At 40.3% G+C, this 20,551-nt stretch overlaps 1 protein-coding gene across 1 annotated transcript in view; it reads right to left on the reverse strand.

The window, feature by feature from the left end:
* Nucleotides 1-11,806: 11,806 nt before the first annotated feature.
* LOC129695706 (leucine-rich repeat-containing protein 2-like) overlaps nucleotides 11,807-20,551 on the reverse strand; it is a 39,293-nt gene continuing 30,548 nt past the window's right edge. The window contains exons 6-8 of the mRNA XM_055632899.1: nucleotides 17,574-17,726; nucleotides 13,181-13,317; nucleotides 11,807-12,581 (exon numbers count right to left, since the gene is read on the reverse strand). Of these exons, the coding sequence (XP_055488874.1) occupies nucleotides 12,532-12,581; nucleotides 13,181-13,317; nucleotides 17,574-17,726 (340 nt within the window). The 3' untranslated portion in view covers nucleotides 11,807-12,531. The remainder of the gene's footprint in view (nucleotides 12,582-13,180; nucleotides 13,318-17,573; nucleotides 17,727-20,551) is intronic.

The following is a 20,551-nucleotide window of genomic DNA, read 5'->3' on the forward strand; positions in this document are numbered from 1 at the left end:
AGTGAAGATACATTGTTGTTCTAGCCGTCGAAGTGAGTCTGAAAAAGCTTGTCCAGGAGTGATGCATCACTTCACTGGAGCTACTCAAATTTCACTGTACCTTAACTGATACATGTGACAATAAACTGGCCTTGACGTTGAACCTTGAAACCTTTTACCTCATAGGAAGAGATGGCAATTTATAAATATGCCTTGAATGATGAAGGCACAGAAGGTCTGGTTGCCAACTTCCTGATGACACAAACATAGATAGGAAATTTAGTTGTGAAAACGACAAAAGGGGGCTGCAAAGGGATATAGGCAAGTTAAATGTGGGCAAAAATCTGATAAATGGAATATAAGGTGTGAAATTAGCTATTTTGTACATATAATAAAAATGAGGCATGTTATCTACATGACGAGAGGATTGTAGAGCTCTTGAGAGGTAGCAAGATCTGAGTGTCCCACCAAAGGTTAGGAGGTTATGCTTTAATTATACATGGCATAGTTGAGATAACTGGTCTCTGCATAGCAGAAGGATGGTAATGTAATGGAAGTAGTTCAGAGAAATGCTATTAGAACACGAAATAATTGAAATGGGCAGCTTGCCTGATTAGGAAAGGTTGGACAAGCTGGGTTTGACCATGCAGGAAATTAGAAGCATAAGAGGGGATTTAATTCAAACATATGAGATCCTGAGAGGTCAGGACAGTGCATATAGAGTGGATGTTTCCTTAAACACAAGTAGTCACCCATTTTAGACAAGAATTAAGTAATTTTAATTCTTGAAGAGAGTTTTAAATCTTTGAAACTCTCGTTCTCGAGCTGTTGAAGTAAAGTCTGAATATTTTCATGGGAGTGCCTTCTTAAGAATGTAACTTTAACCAGCGATTGTGTTTGATGAAGCTTATAATCTGCTGGCACGGCAGCAGACGTGGTGAGATAATATTTGCCTTCTCTAGCATTACACACAATATCGGTATTGGATACAGCTAAAGGTTGTCATTTGTGCAAACAGAGCACCACATCAATTGTATGTAAAAGCAACTATTAGGCCTCAGTGAATTGGACTTTATCCCATCCTTCAGAACCTGTAGCCAAGGTGCTACAACTAGCTTTTAGTTACAAATTTTAATCTGTAAATGTTTTACGAAGTACAATTTATTTGTAAGCTCACTTGTTAAAATATAAGTCCTCTGATATTTATTGGATAAAACTTAATAGGTCAGTGAATAATAGTTTCAATCAAAAACTCAGTCACACCGTGATTTTGTTCATTTGAACACTGTGCCATTGTGTGGTTGCGGCGTGTTTATTTTCCATTGAATTTTGCCCACATGGTGAGTTTTCAATCTCATTGTGGATATCTGTGGAAGTCAACAAGCAAATGTGAGATGTAAAAAGTAAATGTTTCTGCTGAAAATGGAGTGAAAATAAGAAAATAAGTCATCCTGATTTATGGTTACAAAATACTAGTGTAAACTGCATAACAGCGGCCTGAGGAACAGCTGTCAGTTTCTCAATTGATAAATCGAGGTAAAGTTAACAAAGTCATAATAGGAGGAAAGGAGTTGAAAACTAAACCTCTCATTCCGAGAATAAAATGTCAAAAGTGAAAAGAATTAAGTTAAAGTGAACATGATGTTATGTATGGGGGTTATTTACTACGATATATATTATCAGAAATATTAAATAGTATGTTTAAAGGCAAAATGCCAATTCTAGCTGTTATGTAGTTCTTCTGAAATTTATGAGTCATCCCATTGCTATGAAATTCCATTTGAACAGATTGAGATGCAGTGCAAAACTGATCTATCATTTTATATTTAGAGATTGTATGCCAATGAATATGAATAGCTTTTTTCATATTTCATTACAAAGTACCATGTCTATTTTATGCTTGTATCTTTTTCCGTTACAGAGGAAGAAAATTGGGCTTAAAACTCAATGTAATACATTAATTCAGCTCTGCATTTTAGTATAGAATTTGCTTTTTCATCAGTCCAGTTTGCTAAGAGACATTCAAGCTGCTTTATGTTCTCTTTTCTAACTAATCATATCAATGATGTTACATTCTGAACCTCATTTGAACAATCTGTGCAATCTGGTAGTAAACTGCAAGCAATTGCCCTTATGTGTTTCTTAATCTCATAATGGCCTAAGACACACCTATCACAACTATTCATTCATGAGGATGTTTGTATCACAGGCAGGGAGGGAGGGGACTATATATTTATTAACCTGTCTATATCGTGTTGACAAACTCATTGGGCAAAATTGACAGGTTTATTTGCACAGCACCCACTGACACCATTCTCTGACAATCTGACACACTTGAGACTTTGGTGGTGCCAGACTAACAGATATTCCAGACCATTGGATGCAATTCCATTAATACTCCAAATACACTTGTTTATAGATGTCACATGGCTTTGCAATACATTTTCCAGTGAATCTGATGTTTAAAAGGTGGGCAGGAAGCAGGCCCCAAGTACGTATATTTCCAGAGTGCATGCAAACTGGGCTGCACTGAGTTTCTGGAATGAGACTACTAAATTTGAGAGGAATGCAGGAAACATGTCAGACAGATGCTGGATGATTGAGGTTTCCAAATTGTCGGGTAGTGGATTATCAAAGTTTTACTGTATCTGTCAAACAGCTATTGTGGAAAGATTCAGATAAACTGAAGCAGATTCCATAAGATTCTTATCTATCTGACTTTGAATCAAATTGTATTAGAATGTCACTCGACAATACAGCGGTTCCCATTACTAATGACATGGCTTACAGAAATTCAACTTTACACAAATTCTCCTAAACATTTTTAAGCTCATAGTAATAATAATTATTATAATAACAAAATGTTTCAAGATATTCATTAATGACTAAATACAGGATACATTACATTAATTTAGTGGTGGTAATAGAGTGATTATTCAGTGCTTGTGAACAAATATCTCCATGAAAGAGCAGAATTGTTGTGATTTTGTTGCCTTATTTCACCAAGAAAAAAATGGAAGGTACTATATATTTTGGTTGGTTAATAAATCAATCCCTTTAGCAGGGTCTATCACAAATGCTAACCTCCCCGCCATCAAAGGAATCTATAGGAGGCACTACTTCAAAAAACAAACCAATATCATCAAAGTCCCACATAACTCTAGCCACACTCTTATTTCACTCCTACCATCGGGACTGAAAACCATGAGCACCGGTTCAAGAATAGCTTCTTCCTAACAACCATCAGGCTATTGAGCACTACACAACACTCATCTCAACAACTATGAACTTCTATGCACTGTCTTGGTTGGACTAAGGAGTTTTCTTTTGTACTTGTATTATCGTTATTAATTTTTGATTTGTTCAAAACCTATTATATAGGGCAGTACATTGCACAGCTGGTAGAGTTCCTGCTCACAGCACCAGAGACCTGGGTTTGATCCTGAGCTTGGGTGCTCCCTGTGTGGTTTGCACATTCTCCCTGTGACCACATGGGTTTCCTCCGCGTGCACCGGTTTCCTCCCACATCACCAAATCGTGCGGGTTTGTAGGTTAACTGGCCTCTGTAAATTGCCCCAAGTGCGCAGGGAGTGGATGTGAAAGTGGGATAACATAGAACTAGTGTGAACGATTTATCGATGGTTGCAGTGGATTTGGTGGACCAAAGGGTCTGTTTCCATGCTGTGTATCTAATTTAAACTCTAAACTATTCTATAATATCTGGGTGTGTTGCATTCACAGCTCTGTTAAACTGCTGCATGTAAGAATTTCAGATCTCATTTTTTGCTACATATGACAATTGAACATTTTAAAGGGCCTGTCCCAGTTACACGACCTTTACAGGCGACTGCCGGCACCCGCGTTAGGTCGCTGAAATTTTTAACATGTTGAAAATTCAGCGGCATCCAGAAAGATGCTACGACTCTTTGTAGACCTCTCATGACCATAGGAGACGTTTCACGACCATACAGGCGACCCCTGGCGACATGTCGCAGGTGACCTCTCATGACCATAGGAGACCTTTCATGATCATACAGCCTGTATTGTCGTGAGAGGTCTCCTATGGTCGTGGGAGGTCTCCAAAGAGTCGTAGCGTCTTTCTGGTCGCCGCTGAATTTTCACCATTGAAAATTTCGGCGACCTATCACGGGTGCCGGCAGTCGCTGTAAAGGTCGTGTAAATGGGACAGGCCCTCAATTCTCCTGAAAACCGTTTCTTTTCCAGTACCCTGCTAAAGACAATGGCACTGAGAAACATGAAGATCTTATTTGTTCAATAATTAAAGTAATACATGCATTGATGACAGTATATCTTTGGTGTATCATGAATATCAGCAAATTAAGGACAATCACACCGAACAATATGAGGTTTATGCAATGTCTTGTATATATTTAATTGAATTCTAAGTATATAAGAATTAAGGGTGTTATTTTGTAATGAGCACTGACATTTGTAATGAGCTTATTGTACCGACAGTTTATGCCGGTAGTTAGTAACATTAAACAGATTAGTAATGTTTTCAAGTATTTGTCATTCATTTCATACAATTTACTATATTTACACACAGTATATTCTACTCTGAGAAAAATGCAAACATAAATTATACAATGCTTATAAAAACTAAGTCAACCTATGTTTAGCCATAAACCCTTTGCAAAATTCTAAAAGATATTTCAGCTTATTTTTCATAATTTGACACCTTTTGCAAATTAAATTTTTCCTTTTTCCTATTTTCCTCTTAAGCTTCCACTCCTGAAAGGAAAGGAGTGAAGCTGCACAGATAGTAGCAATTTCGTACTTCAAACATGCGGCTATGTTTTTTTTTTTAATTATTCTGGATGTGAATACAATTGGACATCTGTAGCCAAGTCTAATCTTATCCACATCTAATGTTCTGATTTAATGATCTAATGTACTGCTCATGAAATTCTGCAAACACAAATAGGAATCTCTGACAATGTTCTTTCCCGAACTGGAATATAGGAGTTAACTAGTCTATAAAACAACACCTTGTGGAATTACACCATCCATCTTTACACTAGCATTTCATGCAGTGCACTAACTAAACTCTATTTATGGAAACAATCCACTTAATCTGGAATCATGCATTTTGCCAATATTTAGTTGTAATATGAAAGATTACACAATTTGGCTTATTTTGTGCCAGAGAATTAGACAAGATACATATATGATATCGCAGATAGATAGGGTTGGTGAGAAGGCTATTGGCATGATGGCCTTCGTCAGTCAGGGTAATGAGTTGGAAATTGGAATGTTATGTTACAGTTATATAAATTATGAGTGAGACCACACTTAGTGTTGAGTTTAGCTTTGGTCACACTGCTGCAGGAAAGATGCACATAAGCTGAAAAGAGAGCAGGGAAGATTCATAACAATGTTGCCAGGATGGGTGGGCCTGGGCTATCGGGAGAGGTTGTGTAGGCTAGGATTTTATTCCGTGGAGAGCAGAGAGCTGATCTTATAGAGGTGTATAAAATCATGAGGGGAATAGATGGAGGAAATTTATCAGAATAGAGGAATAAAGAATTAGAGCACATAGGTTTTAGGTTAGAGGGGAATGATTTAGTAGGATTTATTTGGAACCTGAGAGGATTTTTTTTTCTCACACAGGGTTGTGGATGTATGGAATAAGCTACCGGAGGAAGGAGTTGATGTGGGATCAATAACAACGTTTAAAAAAGATTTGGACACATACATGGATAACAAAGGTGGAGAGGGATATGAGCCAAATGCAGGCAAATTGCAGTAACTTAGATGGGGCATCTTGGTCAGCTTAGTTGCTCCAGCATTTCATGTCTATTTTGGAAACCCAGATTTATAGTTCATTGTTTCTACCTCTTGATCAGTATGGACAAGCTGTGTGAAAGTGCCTATTTTTTATGCTGTATGATTCCAATGATAAAATCATAAAGAGGCAATATATGATTGTTCTCACTAAATAAATGTATGACAAACTATATTTCTGGTGATTAAATCTTCAGACGACCCTAATCTTCTCAGTGGAGCAGTTCTAATGATAACTGGAACAACACCATTTGGTGTTAGTTTATTACCATCCTCATTATGCTGAAAGCAGCTCAACTTGAAAGTCCAATTTATTATCCATTAGAAGGAAAGAATACTGGCTTAAAACATCAAAATGTTTATAACATACAATGGGACGGCTGAGAAATATGTCAAGCAATTGACCAAGGCCATCTGATCACAGAGCAGAAATTCATCATTGATCATTAGCACTGAAAGTGTGAGAGAACATTGATCCCAGCTGTACTGCCTTCCAGCACATTCCATTCCATTCCATTCACCTCAGTGGAACCAAATGTACAGAGGTGAGTACAACCAGCGACTATTACTGTATGAGGGGGGTGATAGTGTTTCTTATTTTCACCTGACACGTTTTTGGATGGTGGAAACATTGAAATGGTTTTAAGGAATTTTTGCGAGAGTCTTACTACTGTATTTTTAACGTGGTTGAACTGTTCAGTTAAAAAGTAAATGAAAAACTAATTAACAGTGGCCCAATGAATTGAATTGAATCAATTTTATTAGCCAAGTATGTATACATACAAGGAATTTGCCTTGGTGCTTTGCTCACAAGGATAACAATACGATATACAGTAGACATTTAAAAATAAAACATTATAATTTGTGAAGAAATGTGAAGAATAAGAGTAATTAAGAAAAAGAATAAAGAAGAATTAAAATTCATGTGAAGATTAAAATTAAATACCAGAGCAAAAGGAGGCTACAGAGTTTTGGCTGTTGAGTAGAGCTATTGCTGGTGGAAAAAAGCTGTTTTTATGTCTGGCTGTGGTGGCTTTGACAGTCCGGAGTCGCCTCCCAGAGGGAAGTACTTCAAAGAGTTTGTGGCCAAGGTGAGAGGGGTCAGAGATGATCTTACCCGCTCGCTTCCTGGCCCTTGCAGTGTACAGTTCATCAATGGAGGGAAGATGGTAGTCAAAAACCGTCTCAACTGATCGAACGATGCGCTGCAGCCTCCGGATGTCATGCTTGGTGGCTGAGCCAAACTAGACCATGATGGAAAAGGTGAGGATAAACTCTATGATGGCAATATAAAACTGGACCATCATTGCCTGTGGCAGATTGTGTTTTCTCAGCTGCCGCACGAAGTACATCTTCTGTTGGGCCTTTTTGACTGAGGAGTCGATGGTGGCCTCCTATTTTAGGTCTGGAGATGATGATTCCAAGGAACTTAAATAACCACAGATGTGACTGTGGTGTTGTTGATGGTGAATGGGGGGAGAGGAGGGGGAGCTCTCCGCAAGTCTACAATCAATTCCACTGTCTTAAGAGCATTGAGTTCCAGGCTATTGTGATGGTACCAGGACGCCTGCTGTGTCACTTCCTGTCTTTAGGCAGATTCTTCCCTATCCTGGATCAGTCCAATCAGGGTTGTGTCATCCGCAAACTTGAGAAGCTTGACAGAGGTGTCTGTGGAGGTGCAGTCGTTGGTGTAGAGAGAGTAGAGAGGAGGAGAGAGTATGCAGCCTTGCGGTGCTCCTATGCTGAGGGTCTGCGGGTCCGAGATGTACTTTCCCAGCCTCACTGTCAGGAAATTGGTGATACACTGACAGAGGGGTTCAGGCACAGTCAGCTGGGAGAGTTTGGATTGTAGTATCTCTGCACAATGGTGTTGAATGCAGAGCTAAATCCACAAACAAAATCCTTGCACAGGTCCCCTGGCGGTCTCGGTGCTGGAGGATGAAGTGTAGGCCCAGGTTGACTGTCATCCACTGATCTATTGGCCCAGTATGCAAACTGCAGGGGGTCCAGCAGGGGGTTCGTGATATTTTTCAAGTGGGCCAGCACAAGTCTTTCAATGGTTTTCATGATTACAGAGGTCAGTGCGACAGGCCTGTAGTCATTAAGATCAGTAATCCTTGGCTTTTTGGGTACAGGAACAATAGTGAATCAGGCAGGAACTGTGCAAGTTTGCAGGGACTGATTGAGAATGTCTGTGTAGACTGGTGCCAGTTGCTCGCCACAAAGCCTTAGGGTAGAGGGGAAAACATTGTCCATTCCTGGAGATTTCCGGCTTTTCTGTCTCCTGAATAGCTTTTCCACCTTCTTAATTTTTCTATTGTTAGTGATGGAGAAGTGGCCAGTCAGATGTTGGGCAGCAAGGAGCGGGTGGGTAGTGGAGGAGGGCCCAGAATTTGCAGACTGGAGTCAGGCTGTCAGTGGGTGTGAAGTGGTGATTGGGGAGGAGTGGGTGGGGGAGGGGGTTGGGGCTACCGGGGTTATGTTTCTGTCTATCGAACCTGCAGTAGAACTCGTTCAGGTCGTTGGTCAGCTGACGATTGTCCAAGGAGCGGGGGGCTTTCCTCGTGTAGCTGGTGATTTCTTGCACAGCCCTTCCAACACTGAAGAAGAGTCATTGGCTGAGAACTTGTTCCTTAACTTCTCTGAGTATCTTTCCTTAGCAGCTATGATTCCTCTTCTGAGCTTGTACCTGGCCTGCCTGTAGCGGTCTGCATCCCCACTCCTGTAGGCCTCATCTTTAGACTGGCGGAGCTGTCTGTGTTCTGCTGTAAACCAGGGCGTGTCATTGTTGAACCTGATTCGGTTCCTAGTGGGAACTGTCCTCACAAAAGCTCTGTATATTCATCAAGGCTTGTGGTTGCTTCCCTGAACACATTCCAATCAGTGCAGTCAAAAGTTTTCAATGCCCTCGCTGGTCCATTTTTTCATTGTTCTGACCACAGGCTTAGCAGATTTTAGTTTCAGCCTGTAGGTCGGAATAAGGTGAACCACTAAACAATGATCAGTAAGTCCCAGAGCCACATGGGGAGCAGGACAATATGCGTTCTTAATTGTATTATAAAGTATCGAGTGTTCTCTCCCCTCTGGTGGGGCAGGTAATGTGATGTCTGTATTTTGGAAGCTCTCAGCTAAGGTTAGCCTTGTTAAAATCTCCCAAAACAATGACCATGGAGTCTGGGAAGTCAGTCTCTACTCTCATTACCTGGTCAGCGAGTTGCGTTTGCGCCTCATGTACGCAGGCTTGGGGGGGGGGATGTAAACTCCAGCGAGAATAAAAGAGGTAAATTCCCTCGGAGAATAAAAGGGTTTGCAATTTATAAAAAAAGATTCCAGGTTAGGAGAACAGATTATAGACAGTACCGTGATGTTGCTGCACCAACCCTGGTTAGTATAGAAGCAAATTCCACCGCCTCTTGATTTCCCCACTGCCTCCGCTTCGTGGTCCGCTCTTTGTAGGTGAAAACCAGCCAGTTGTAGCACATTGTCCAGAGTCGACTCACACAGCCTGGTCTTGGGGAAGCACAGGGCAGCGGCTCGAGAGAAGCCCTTGTTTGTTTGGCACAGGAGTTTCAGTTCATCCACTTTGTTGTTGAGAGAACATAGATTTGCAAGGAATATACTCGGGAGCGGTGTACGTAATTCTCGTCGCTGGAGTCGGGTGAGTGCTCCAGAATGCTTCCCCCGGGTCCTCCTCCGTCTTAAGATTTTGAACACAGCCACAGCCCCGCCGACAATATGTCCAAATAATCCAGCGAGTTAGTGAAATCCGGAACAATATTTGGAAGTACCAAACATCTGATGTTATTGAGTACCTCTCTCACGAAAATGATCTTTCTTAGATTTTTACAGACGCCACAAACAAACAAACACAGACAAAGCAGCAAGGAGCAGTACACCATGGCAGCCATCGTCGGCGCCAGTCGGATCTTTGTACATCTAAATCCTTTTTCTCTTAATGGACAAACAGGAGAAAAAAATCCACGTGAATGGAAAAATTATTTTCTAATCCTTATATACTGTGAATTACATATCAGGTTAATAAAGCCAATTTTTCCAGAATTTATCTTCCATCCCAATAACTTTAATAAATATACGCTGGAGACATCCAAATCATATCAATATTCCATTGATTGCTTTTGGATTTTGTCATTATCTAGTGGCCAGAGGATGTGGGGTGATGGAGGAACTGAAGGAAATCCACATTAGGCAGGAAATGGTGTTGGGCAGACTGATGGGACTGATGGCTGATAAATCCCCAGGGCCTGATGGTCTGCATCCCAGGGTACTTAAGGAAGTGGCTCTAGAAATCGTGGACGCATTGGTGTTCATTTTCCAATGTTCTATAGATTCAGGATCAGTTCCTGTGGATTGGAGGGTAGGTAATGTTATCCCACTTTTTAAGAAAGGTGTGAGAGAGAGAAAACAGGGAATTATAGACCAGTTAGCCTGACATTGGTGGTGGGGAAGATGCTGGAGTCAATCATAAAAGATGAAATAACAGCACATTTGGATAGCACTAACAGGATCGGTCCAAGTCAGCATGAATTTACGAAGGGGAAATCATGCTTGACTAATCGTCTGGAACTTTTTGAGGATGTAACAAGAAAAATGGACAAGGGAGAGCCAATGGATGTAGTGTACCTGGACTTTCAGAAAGCATTTGATAAGGTCCCACATAGGGGATTAGTGGGCAAAATTAGGGCACATGGTATTGGGGGTAGAGTGCTGACATAGATAGAGAAGTGGTTGGCAGACAGGAATCAAAGAGTAGGGATTAACGGGTACCTTTCAGAATGGCAGGCAATGGCTAGTGGGGTATCGCAAGGCTCGGTGTTGGGACTGCAGCTATTTACAATATACATCAATGATTTAGATGAAGGGATTAAAAGTAACACAATCACACAAAGCTGGGTGGCAGTGTGAACTGTGTGGAGGATGCTATGAGAATGCAGGGTGACTTGGACAGGTTGTGTGAGTGGGCAGATGCATAGCAGATGCAGTTTAATGTGGATAAATGTGAGGTAATCCAATTTGGTAGCAAAAACAGGAAGGCAGATTATTATCTAAAAGGTGTCAAGTTGGGAAACGGGGAAGTACAACGGGATCTGGAGGTTCTTGTTCATCAGTCAATGAAAGTAAGCATGCAGGTACAGCAGGCAGTGAAGAAAGTGAATGGCATGTTGGCCTTCATAACAAAGGGAGTTGAGTATAGGAGCTAAGAGTTCCTTCTGCAGCTGTACAGGGCCCTTGTGAGACCACACCTGGAGTACTGTGTGCAGTTTAGGTCCCCTAATTTGAGGAAGGACATTCTTGCTATTGAGGGAGTACAGCGTAGGTTTACAAGGTTAATTCCAGGGATGGCGGGACTGTCATATACTGAGAGAATGGAGTGGCTGGGCTTGTGCACTCTGCAAATTAGAAGGATGAGAGGCAATCTTATTGAAACATATAATATTATTATGGGTTTGGACATGCTAGAGGCAGGAAACATGTTCCTGATGTTGGGGGGTGTCCAGAACCAGGGGCCACAGTTTAAGAATATGGGATAAAGGGGCTGTCTCACTGCGGCGACCTAATTTGCGAGTTTAGAAGAGTTTGCCCTCGACTCAAACTCGCAGCATGGTCGACACGTGGTCCTAGGAGGTCGTATGAGGTCACTGGAACTCTCCTTCATGCTCGAGGGAAGTTCCCGCATAATCGCGGCCTCAGCATGATGTAAAAATGTTCTCGAGTAAAAATTGGTCGCATTGTTCTTTTTAACTCGTAGTGCAGTGGAGTGGGGTTGCTATGTAGTTACAGGCAGTCGAGGGCAGCGTAGGCAATCTTCATCGATGGCCGGGTATTTTAATTTGCTCATAGGAGTTTTCAGGACCAAGGAAAACCTATTGGGAAGTTAAATGCCCGGTAAATTTTATTAAACTTAAAAGTGTCCCCCCCCCTTCTCTCCCCCTTCTCTCTCCTTCTCTCCCCCCTCCCCCCCCCCCCCCCCCCCACGCTCTCTAAAGGACTTACCATTACCATTACTGTGCAGCCGTCTTTTACCTTCCTCTTCATCGCGGATGTGAATTTCAGACAGCGCTCCCCCGCTTTCCCTGGCTCCCGCCTTTGCGATGTGTGTGCGGTCGGTCGAGTCAGCTCGCTGTTTCATCGCTGACGGTCGATCCAGTTCGAGGTTTTTCAGGTCAAAGACACTCTTCTGAACTTGCGGATTAGGCATTTAGAACGGAGATGAGGAAACACTTTTACACTCAGAGAGTTGTGAGTCTGTGGAGGGCGGTGGAGGCCGGTTCTCTGGATACTTTCAATAGAGAGCTTGATAGGGCTCTTAAGGGTAGCAGAGTCAGGGGATATGGGGAGAAGGCAGGAACGGGTACTGATTGTGGATGATCAGCTATGATCACATTGAATGGCGGGTGCTCACAAGAAGGGCCGAATGGCCTACTCCTGCACCTATTGTCTATTGTCTATTTCTCCTCACCTTTAACATTTGGTCATTGAACTCAATTATTTTCAATCAAACATTAACCTATGTTAGTCAGCCAATGAACTGTGCCTCAAATAAAAGCAACATACCTAGATTGAAATCATATTCTAATTTCTATTTAACAAACCTAACTTGAGTTCTTAAAATACAGTGTATTTCCAGTCAACTTCAATTTAGTGGATTGGTTCTTGACAAAGCTTCATCATTATTCAATTTTTTTGAGATCACATTCATATTTCAGTGAAGTACGCTGCAAAATGTTCTCAGAGCTGAAGACTTAGAGATACCCTTGTTGTATAGGTCGGCGTTGTTTCTGCAGTAAAACAAAAACATTGTACTTCATCATTAAGCAATAATATTGCTGAAGTTTAGTTAAGGATGGATTTTACTTTTTCATGGTACACTTGTGGAATGGATAACTAAATTTTAGATATAGAATCATAGAATCATACAGCATGGAAACAGGCCCATCGGCCTAACTTGCGCACACAGGCCAACATGTCCCAGCTACACTAGTCCCACCTGCCTTCTTTTGCCCCATATCCCTCTAAACCTGTCCTATCCATTTACTTGACTAATTGTTTCTTAAACGTTGCGATAGTCCCTGCTTCAATTACCTCCTCTGGCAACTGGTTCCATGCACCCTCCACCCTTTAAGTGAAAATGTCACCCCTCAGATTTCTATTAAATCTTTTCTCCTTCGCTTTAAACCTATGTCTTCTGATCCTCGATTCCCCTACTTTGGGTAAGAGACTCTGCGCCTACCCGATCTATTCATGATTTTATACACTATATCTGTCAAACTTCAGAGTGATTTTTATAAATGTGAATTAAAATATGTTATGACTGTGTTTTCTAGTTTCATAATAGAATCCAATTTATAAATGAATAAACAAACCCACGAGCACTCACCTCTTTCTTTCAACTCCTGAAAGTACAAGTGCATCATATCTTTTTCAAATTCTTCATGCTCTGCAATATCTGCAAAGATTTCACTGTTTGCCATATCTTTGATATTGTCAAGTGGATTTTCCCGCAGATCAATATATCTGGTAAAGGATAGATAAGGTGCATAATCCTTGGTCGAGAGTTTATCCATATTTGATTTAATTGTGATGTTATATTCAGAAAAATATCAAAACATATAATGTGTAGGAAGGAACTACTGGTTTAAACCGAAAATAGACACAAAAAGCTGCAGTTACTCAGCGAGTCAGACAGCATCTCTGGAGAAAAGGAATAGGTGACGTTTCGGGTCGAGACCCGACTTTAGACCTTTCTTTTTCTGAAAAATGAGAAAAAATCCTTTTTAAAAATTGCCCTTTCATTTACAGTATTTAGGGAAATGAAAATTACATTAATTCATTATTTAACTCTAATTCCCCCTCAACTAGTGACATGGGGTCATTTCTAAGGATATTTTAAGGACAAGACGATGAAAAACCACAATTTAATATCAGTTTTCACACAGCAGAGTTCAACATTGCTGGACTCTCTCCACAGTTGGTCAGCTCTCGAGGTATGGACAATATATTTAAATTCAAGAGGGAGTTAGATTCAACTGACAGTTAGGGGATCAGTTATGGAGATTCTAGAGGGATAGTGGATGATCAGCCAATCATATGGGGCGTACGGCCCGACAGGGGGGCCTACTCCTGCACCTAATTTCTATTTTTAAGGGGCAATTGAGCACGAAAAGAGGAGTTCTCAGCGATCCAACATTTTCGATTTTTATTTTTTAGTGATTTTTCCATCAGGTAAACTTTAGACCTTTAGTTTTCTGTTTCAGATGTTATTTTTTTTAAATAATTTTTTTGGGTACTTAAAATGAAAATGTCTTTAATTCATTATTTGACTGCTAATCACCCGCCATCAACTCTTGACATGGGATTTCGCACAAAGCGCGCGAGGTCATGGGAGTTCACTTTTTAAATAAGAATTATATATCACATTCAACATTGCTTCACTCTCTCCACAGTTGATCAGCTCTCTTCAGTATGGACAATATATTTAAATTCTATAGCCAGTATTCAACTGACAGTTAGGTCAGTTCGATTCTAGAGGATTAGCTAAAGAGCTGAAAGACACAAAAAAAGGCAAGATAATGTGTCTGAAGGGGTGGCTGTGGAGATGATGGATGCTCTGGTCAACATCTTCCAAAGTTCTATAGATTCTGAGATGTTTCTTCAGATTGTAGGGTGGCAAATGTGATATTGTCATTGAAGAAAGGCAGAAGGGAGAAAGCAGATGACAGACCTGTTACTGTTAATACTTAGGAAAATGTTGAAATCCAAACTAAAATGATGTGACATCAAAACATAATTGGGTAGAATCAACACGGTTTTATGAAAGGGAAATTATGATTTATCCATCTATTAGAGTTGAGTAGAAGAGGACAAAATCAGTGGGTATGGCGCATGTGGATTTTCAGAAGGATTTTGATAAAGGCCCCCACAAATTGTTGAACAAAGTTAGAGAGCATGAATTGGGAGTTGTGAAAGTACAGTTGTTAGACTGAAAAGATTGTTAGACAAAGAAAATAAAGAATAGGAATAAATGGGTTCTGCTTAAATAGGCAGGATGTGAATAGTAGGGGACCAACCAATTTAAATCTGCAGCAACAATCTGGCTCTGGATATCTAAATAGGAGCTCTGAGTTTGCTCACGACCCAAAATGAAATGGGAACGTGAACAGTGACGGACACAAAATGGCTTCAAGGGGATATGAGAAAGTTAAGAGAGCAAAAACATGGCAGATGGAGCAGAATGTGGAAAAATGTTATTTACTTCAACAGAAAAAGCAGAAATGCTTTATTTTCAATGATTCAGCAGGACCTGGATGTATGTGCATTTGATGCTGAAAGCCAATATGCAGATGCAGCAGGTAATTAGGAAGGCAAATGATACAAAAGCCTTTATTAAGAGTACAACTGTAAAAATACCTTCTTATAATTATGCAGGGCTTCGGTGAGATCGCAAATAGAGTAACAATATATCTATCTATCTCTATAATTATAAAACTCTGATCTTGTGTGTGTGCGTGCGTGCGTGTGTGTGTGTGTGTGAGAAAACGACGCACTAACGAAAAAAACGATGCACTAACAGAAAAAAAAATAATATTCTGGTAGAGATTTATCCCGTGGAGTCCGAAATTGCTTTATCTGAAAAATTCATGCTTTATTTCTCGAGTTGGGGGACCTGGCCTCCCGTGTGACAGGGACCCAACGGGTCCCACTTAGTCTAGTTACTTATAATTTTGGTCTTCTTACGTAAAAAATATTTTGGTTGATGTAGGGGTAGTGTAACAAAGATTTAGCAGACTGATTCCTGGAAGGGTGGATCCAGCAAACGTCAAGAGATTGAGTCACAGAGCACTTTATTCTTTCAAGCAGTAGTGCTCAAAATTTCGTATTCGCAGCCAAAAATGGATCAAACTTTTGGACTTATTTTAAGAAAGCATGATAAATGAATTGATAATTCTGTCAAAACAATCAGAGTTTTCGCAACATTTTGGCTTTGCAGCTTATTCTTAAAAAATTAAAGTATTAAATAAAAATCAAGTCAAATCATTGAAAACAAAATTAATGCATAAAACAAAAGAGTCACAATGTTCCTACCGGTCTCCCCACCTGTCCCCTGCGTGCTTAAACTTGCACAACAACTGCAAAGCTATGTGTCAACCATTTAAACAATTTTAACCGGAATATTCCATAATAAAAAAAAATGTTTTGGACCCTCTCCAATCCTCAGTTTCAATCCTTCGTGACTCAATTTTGGGTCGTGGCCAAAGATTGGGAACCAGGGTTCTAGAGTTTTGAGCACTGAAAGGTGACCTAATTGAAACATTTGAATTCTTGGAGGGCTTGACACAAAATATGTTACAAAAATGTTTCACCTGCCTGATGAGCTCAGAATTGGTCATCACTGTCTCAAAATAAGGAGTAAGCCATTTACGATTGAAATTAAGGAGAAATTTATTCACTCAAAGTGAGGTTCATTGTTTGCAGCAGTAAACTGTTTGGTGCCATACACTGTGTTGTGGAACATTCCTGTCGGACCAACACCAAAGGCAAAGACAACTTAAATAAATCATTTTAACCAAATGCCTTTTATGCCATGCACTTGGCTAAACATAACACACATCCAGAAACAATGCAATAAATCTGATTATTTGAGATTGCTAAACATTGAGGTTAATTCTAAAAGAGCGGTTTGAAAATTTATGTTGTGCCAGTATTAACCACCATATTCAGTCTCATATCACCATGGAAACAAATCCAATAAAATATCCTTCAGCGACACAGCATCATTCACATTTTTAACTTTAGCTTACTGTGTGCACTATTTTATGAGACCAATGTCAGGAATGTCTGAAGAAGGGTCCCAACCCAGAATATCATCCATTTCCCTCCACTTTCCACTCCATTTCCCTGCCTGATCTGCTGAGTTCCTCTTGCAGTTCGCTTTTTGTTTTATGGCCAGAATTCCAGCATCTACAATCCCGTGTGTTGCCAAAGTTAGGGACTTTAGTCTGCACATCACTTTCCTCAAATAATTTTATCCAATTGCATTGGTTCTGGTCTTTAACGGCTTTTTAAAAACCCACATGACCGTTATTTTATCATTTTCTTCTAACCATCTCCCTTTCCTTGTTAGTGTTCAATCCCCTGTCAATATTCGTTGGTACATTTTGCTATACTCAGTAACTCGCAAGTATTGACACAAATAAACTAGAATTATGAACAAAAAACAAAATGCTGATGAAAATCTGCAGACTAGGCAGCATCTGTGGAGGGAAAAGGACAGACAATAGTCAGGAGTGAAATGCCGTCTGGTCATTCCCTCACGTGCAGCCTGACCCGCTGAGTTCCTCCAGTCTTTTGTTTCTTCCTCAGGATTTCAGCATCTACAGTTTCTTGTGTCTCCAGTACTTAACATGTTTGTAGGAAGATCCCTTAAACTAATGCGCTTTCAGTATTTGTCGTTCATTTAGTAAGTGTTGCTCAATCATGCGTTCTAGCAGTCATGAACTCCATCACCTGAATGAAGTGATATTTTTCCACGTCTTAATCTAGCAATCAACTGAATCCAACTGCATTCCTCCTGATTACTCATATGTCCTTCCAATGGCAGACTAACATGCAGAAGTAGGCACAAGTCTATTGATTGAAATGCAACACTTCCTTTCTCAGCTTTGTTGAATTTTAGGGGAAGGTAGGAATTAAAGGCAGACGTTGCAGAGCAAAAAACAGAGGAGATTATTTAAAAATAACTACAAATGGAAAGATTGTATTGCAATACTTACTTTAGATTGGGATCCGTCAGAAGAGAAGTTGGCAAGTTGTTTATGTCATCGCCACTGACAACCAACATCTTTAGATTGGGCATTCTGCACAAGACTTTGGATAGGTAGGTCATCTTGTTCTTCTGAAGGAAAAGCGACTGGAGCTCACTGAGTCTGTGCAGAACAGAAAAATAATGCACACTGTTCCTATCTTCACCTCTATAGAATATTACACTGAGCAGCCTAATTTATCTCACTTTATCTATGGTTTGTTTTAAAAAAACAATAATAGTATCCAAAAGAAAATCTTGACATGATTTAAATTTAAGTCCATTTATTTTGAAATGTTTATATTATTGGCCTAAGTATGCAATCCTGATGCAGTGGCATTCCATTGGATGATATGAAGGGTTTAGAGTTTAGAGATACAGAATGGAAACAGGCCCTTTGGTCACCAAGTCCATGCTGACTATCCATCAACCATGGACACCAATTCTACGTTACTCACTTTCGCATCCACTCCCTGCAACTGGGACAATTTACAGATGCCAATTAACCGACAAACCCCTCTCGTCTTTGGGATGTGGGAGGCAGAGGATGGTGATGAGGAGACGTTTTAACATAGAAACAAAGAAAATAGGTACAGGAGTAGGCCATTTGGCCATTCGAGCCTGCACCGCCATTCAATATGATCATGGCTGATCATCCAACTCAGTATCCTGTACCTGCCTTCTCTCCATACCCCCTGATCCCTTTAGCCACAAGGGCCACATCTAACTCCCTGTTACTGATTAGACGTCTGTGACTAGTGGTGTGCTGCAAGGATTGGTGCTGGGATCATTGTTTATAATAAATATCGATGATTGGATATGAATACAGGAGATATAACCATATAACATATAACCATATAACAATTACAGCACGGAAACAGGCCATCTCGGCCCTACAAGTCCATGCCGAACAAATTTTTTTCCCCATTAGTCCCACCTGCCTGCACTCGTACCATAACCCTCCATTCCCTTCTCATCCATATGCCTATCCAATTTATTTTTAAATGATACCAATGAACCTGCCTCCACCACTTCCACTGGGAGCTCATTCCACACCGCCACCACTCTCTGCGTAAAGAAGTTCCCCCTCATATTACCCCTAAACTTCTGTCCCTTAATTCTGAAGTCATGTCCCCTTGTTTGAATCTTCCCTATTCTCAAAGGGAAAAGCTTGTCCACATCAACTCTGTCTATCCCTCTCATCATTTTAAAGACCTCTATCAGGTCCCCCCTTAACCTTCTGCGCTCCAGAGAATAAAGACCTAACTTATTCAACCTATCTCTGTAACTTAGTTGTTGAAACCCAGGCAACATTCTAGTAAATCTCCTCTGTACTCTCTCTATTTTGTTGACATCCTTCCTATAATTTGGCGACCAAAATTGTACACCATACTCCAGATTTGGTCTCACCAATGCCTTGTACAATTTTAACATTACATCCCAGCTTCTATACTCAATGCTCTGATTTATAAAGGCTAGCATACCAAAAGCTTTCTTTACCACCCTATCTATATGAGATTCCACCTTCAAGGAACTATGCACGGTTATACCCAGATCCCTCTGTTCAACTGTATTCTTCAATTCCCTACCATTTACCATGTACGTCCTATTTTGATTTGTCCTGCCAAGGTGTAGCACCTCACATTTATCAGCATTAAACTCCATCTGCCATCTTTCAGCCCATTTTTCCAAATGGCCTAAATCACTCTGTAGACTTTGGAAATCCTCTTCATTATCCACAACACCCCCTATCTTAGTATCATCTGCATACTTACTAATCCAATTTACCACACCTTCATCCAGATCATTGATGTACATGACAAACAACAAAGGACCCAACACAGATCCCTGAGGCACCCCACTAGTCACCTGCCTCCAACCCGATAAACAGCCATCCACCATTACCCTCTGGCTTCTCCCATTCAGCCACTGTTGAATCCATCTTGCTATTCCTGCATTTATACCCAACAGTTGAACCTTCTTAACCAACCTTCCATGAGGAACCTTGTCAAAGGCCTTACTAAAGTCCATATAGACAACATCCACTGCTTTACCCTCGTCAATTTCCTTAGTAACCTCTTCAAAAAATTCAAGAAGATTAGTCAAACATGACCTTCCAGGCACAAATCCATGTTGACTGTTCCTAATCAGACCCTGTTTATCTAGATGCTTATATATATTGTCTCTAAGTATCTTTTCCATTAATTTGCCCACCACTGAAGTCAAACTAACAGGTCTATAATTGCTAGGTTTACTCTTAGTACTCTTAGTACTCTGATTAATAAATTTATGGATGACATGAAAGTTGATGGTGTGTATTGCAAGAAAGGTTGTCTAAAACTACAGTAGGATATAGAATGATCAAATAGAAAATTGGGTGGAGCTTTGGCTAATGGTATTTAATCTGGACAAGTCTGAGGTGTATTTTTTAATGGATCGAAGGATGCGTTCCTGTTTTTTATAGCCTATGACAATGACTCAATTACTATTGTGGTGTAGCTGTGGACAAGGTACTGGACAGCACTGGTGAGGAATTCAAATATTGCAATGAAAATGAATGATCAGAGAAAATGTTATGAAGTTCTGCTGACAAATTGTCAGTGACATTTTTTAAAATAAATTGGCAGTACAAATAAAGTAATGGGTGCTTGACACAAACATGAGTGTAATTTTCAACCTCTATCTGAGAAGCTGCTATGGGACATAGAAAAAAATAAATTTGGAATCTGGGTTAAGGTTGAATAAGTTAGGTCTTTATTCTTTGGAGCGCAGAAGGTTAAGGGGGGACTTGATAGAGGTCTTTAAAATGATGAGAGGGATAGACAGAGTTGACGTGGATAAGCTTTTCCCATTGTGAGTAGGGAAGATTCAAACAAGAGGACATGACTTCAGAATTAAGGGACAGAAGTTTAGGGGTAACATGAGGGGGAACTTCTTTACTCAGAGACT

This window comes from Leucoraja erinacea, chromosome 3, assembly GCF_028641065.1.
Source record: "Leucoraja erinacea ecotype New England chromosome 3, Leri_hhj_1, whole genome shotgun sequence".
Classification (NCBI taxonomy): domain Eukaryota; kingdom Metazoa; phylum Chordata; class Chondrichthyes; order Rajiformes; family Rajidae; genus Leucoraja; species Leucoraja erinaceus.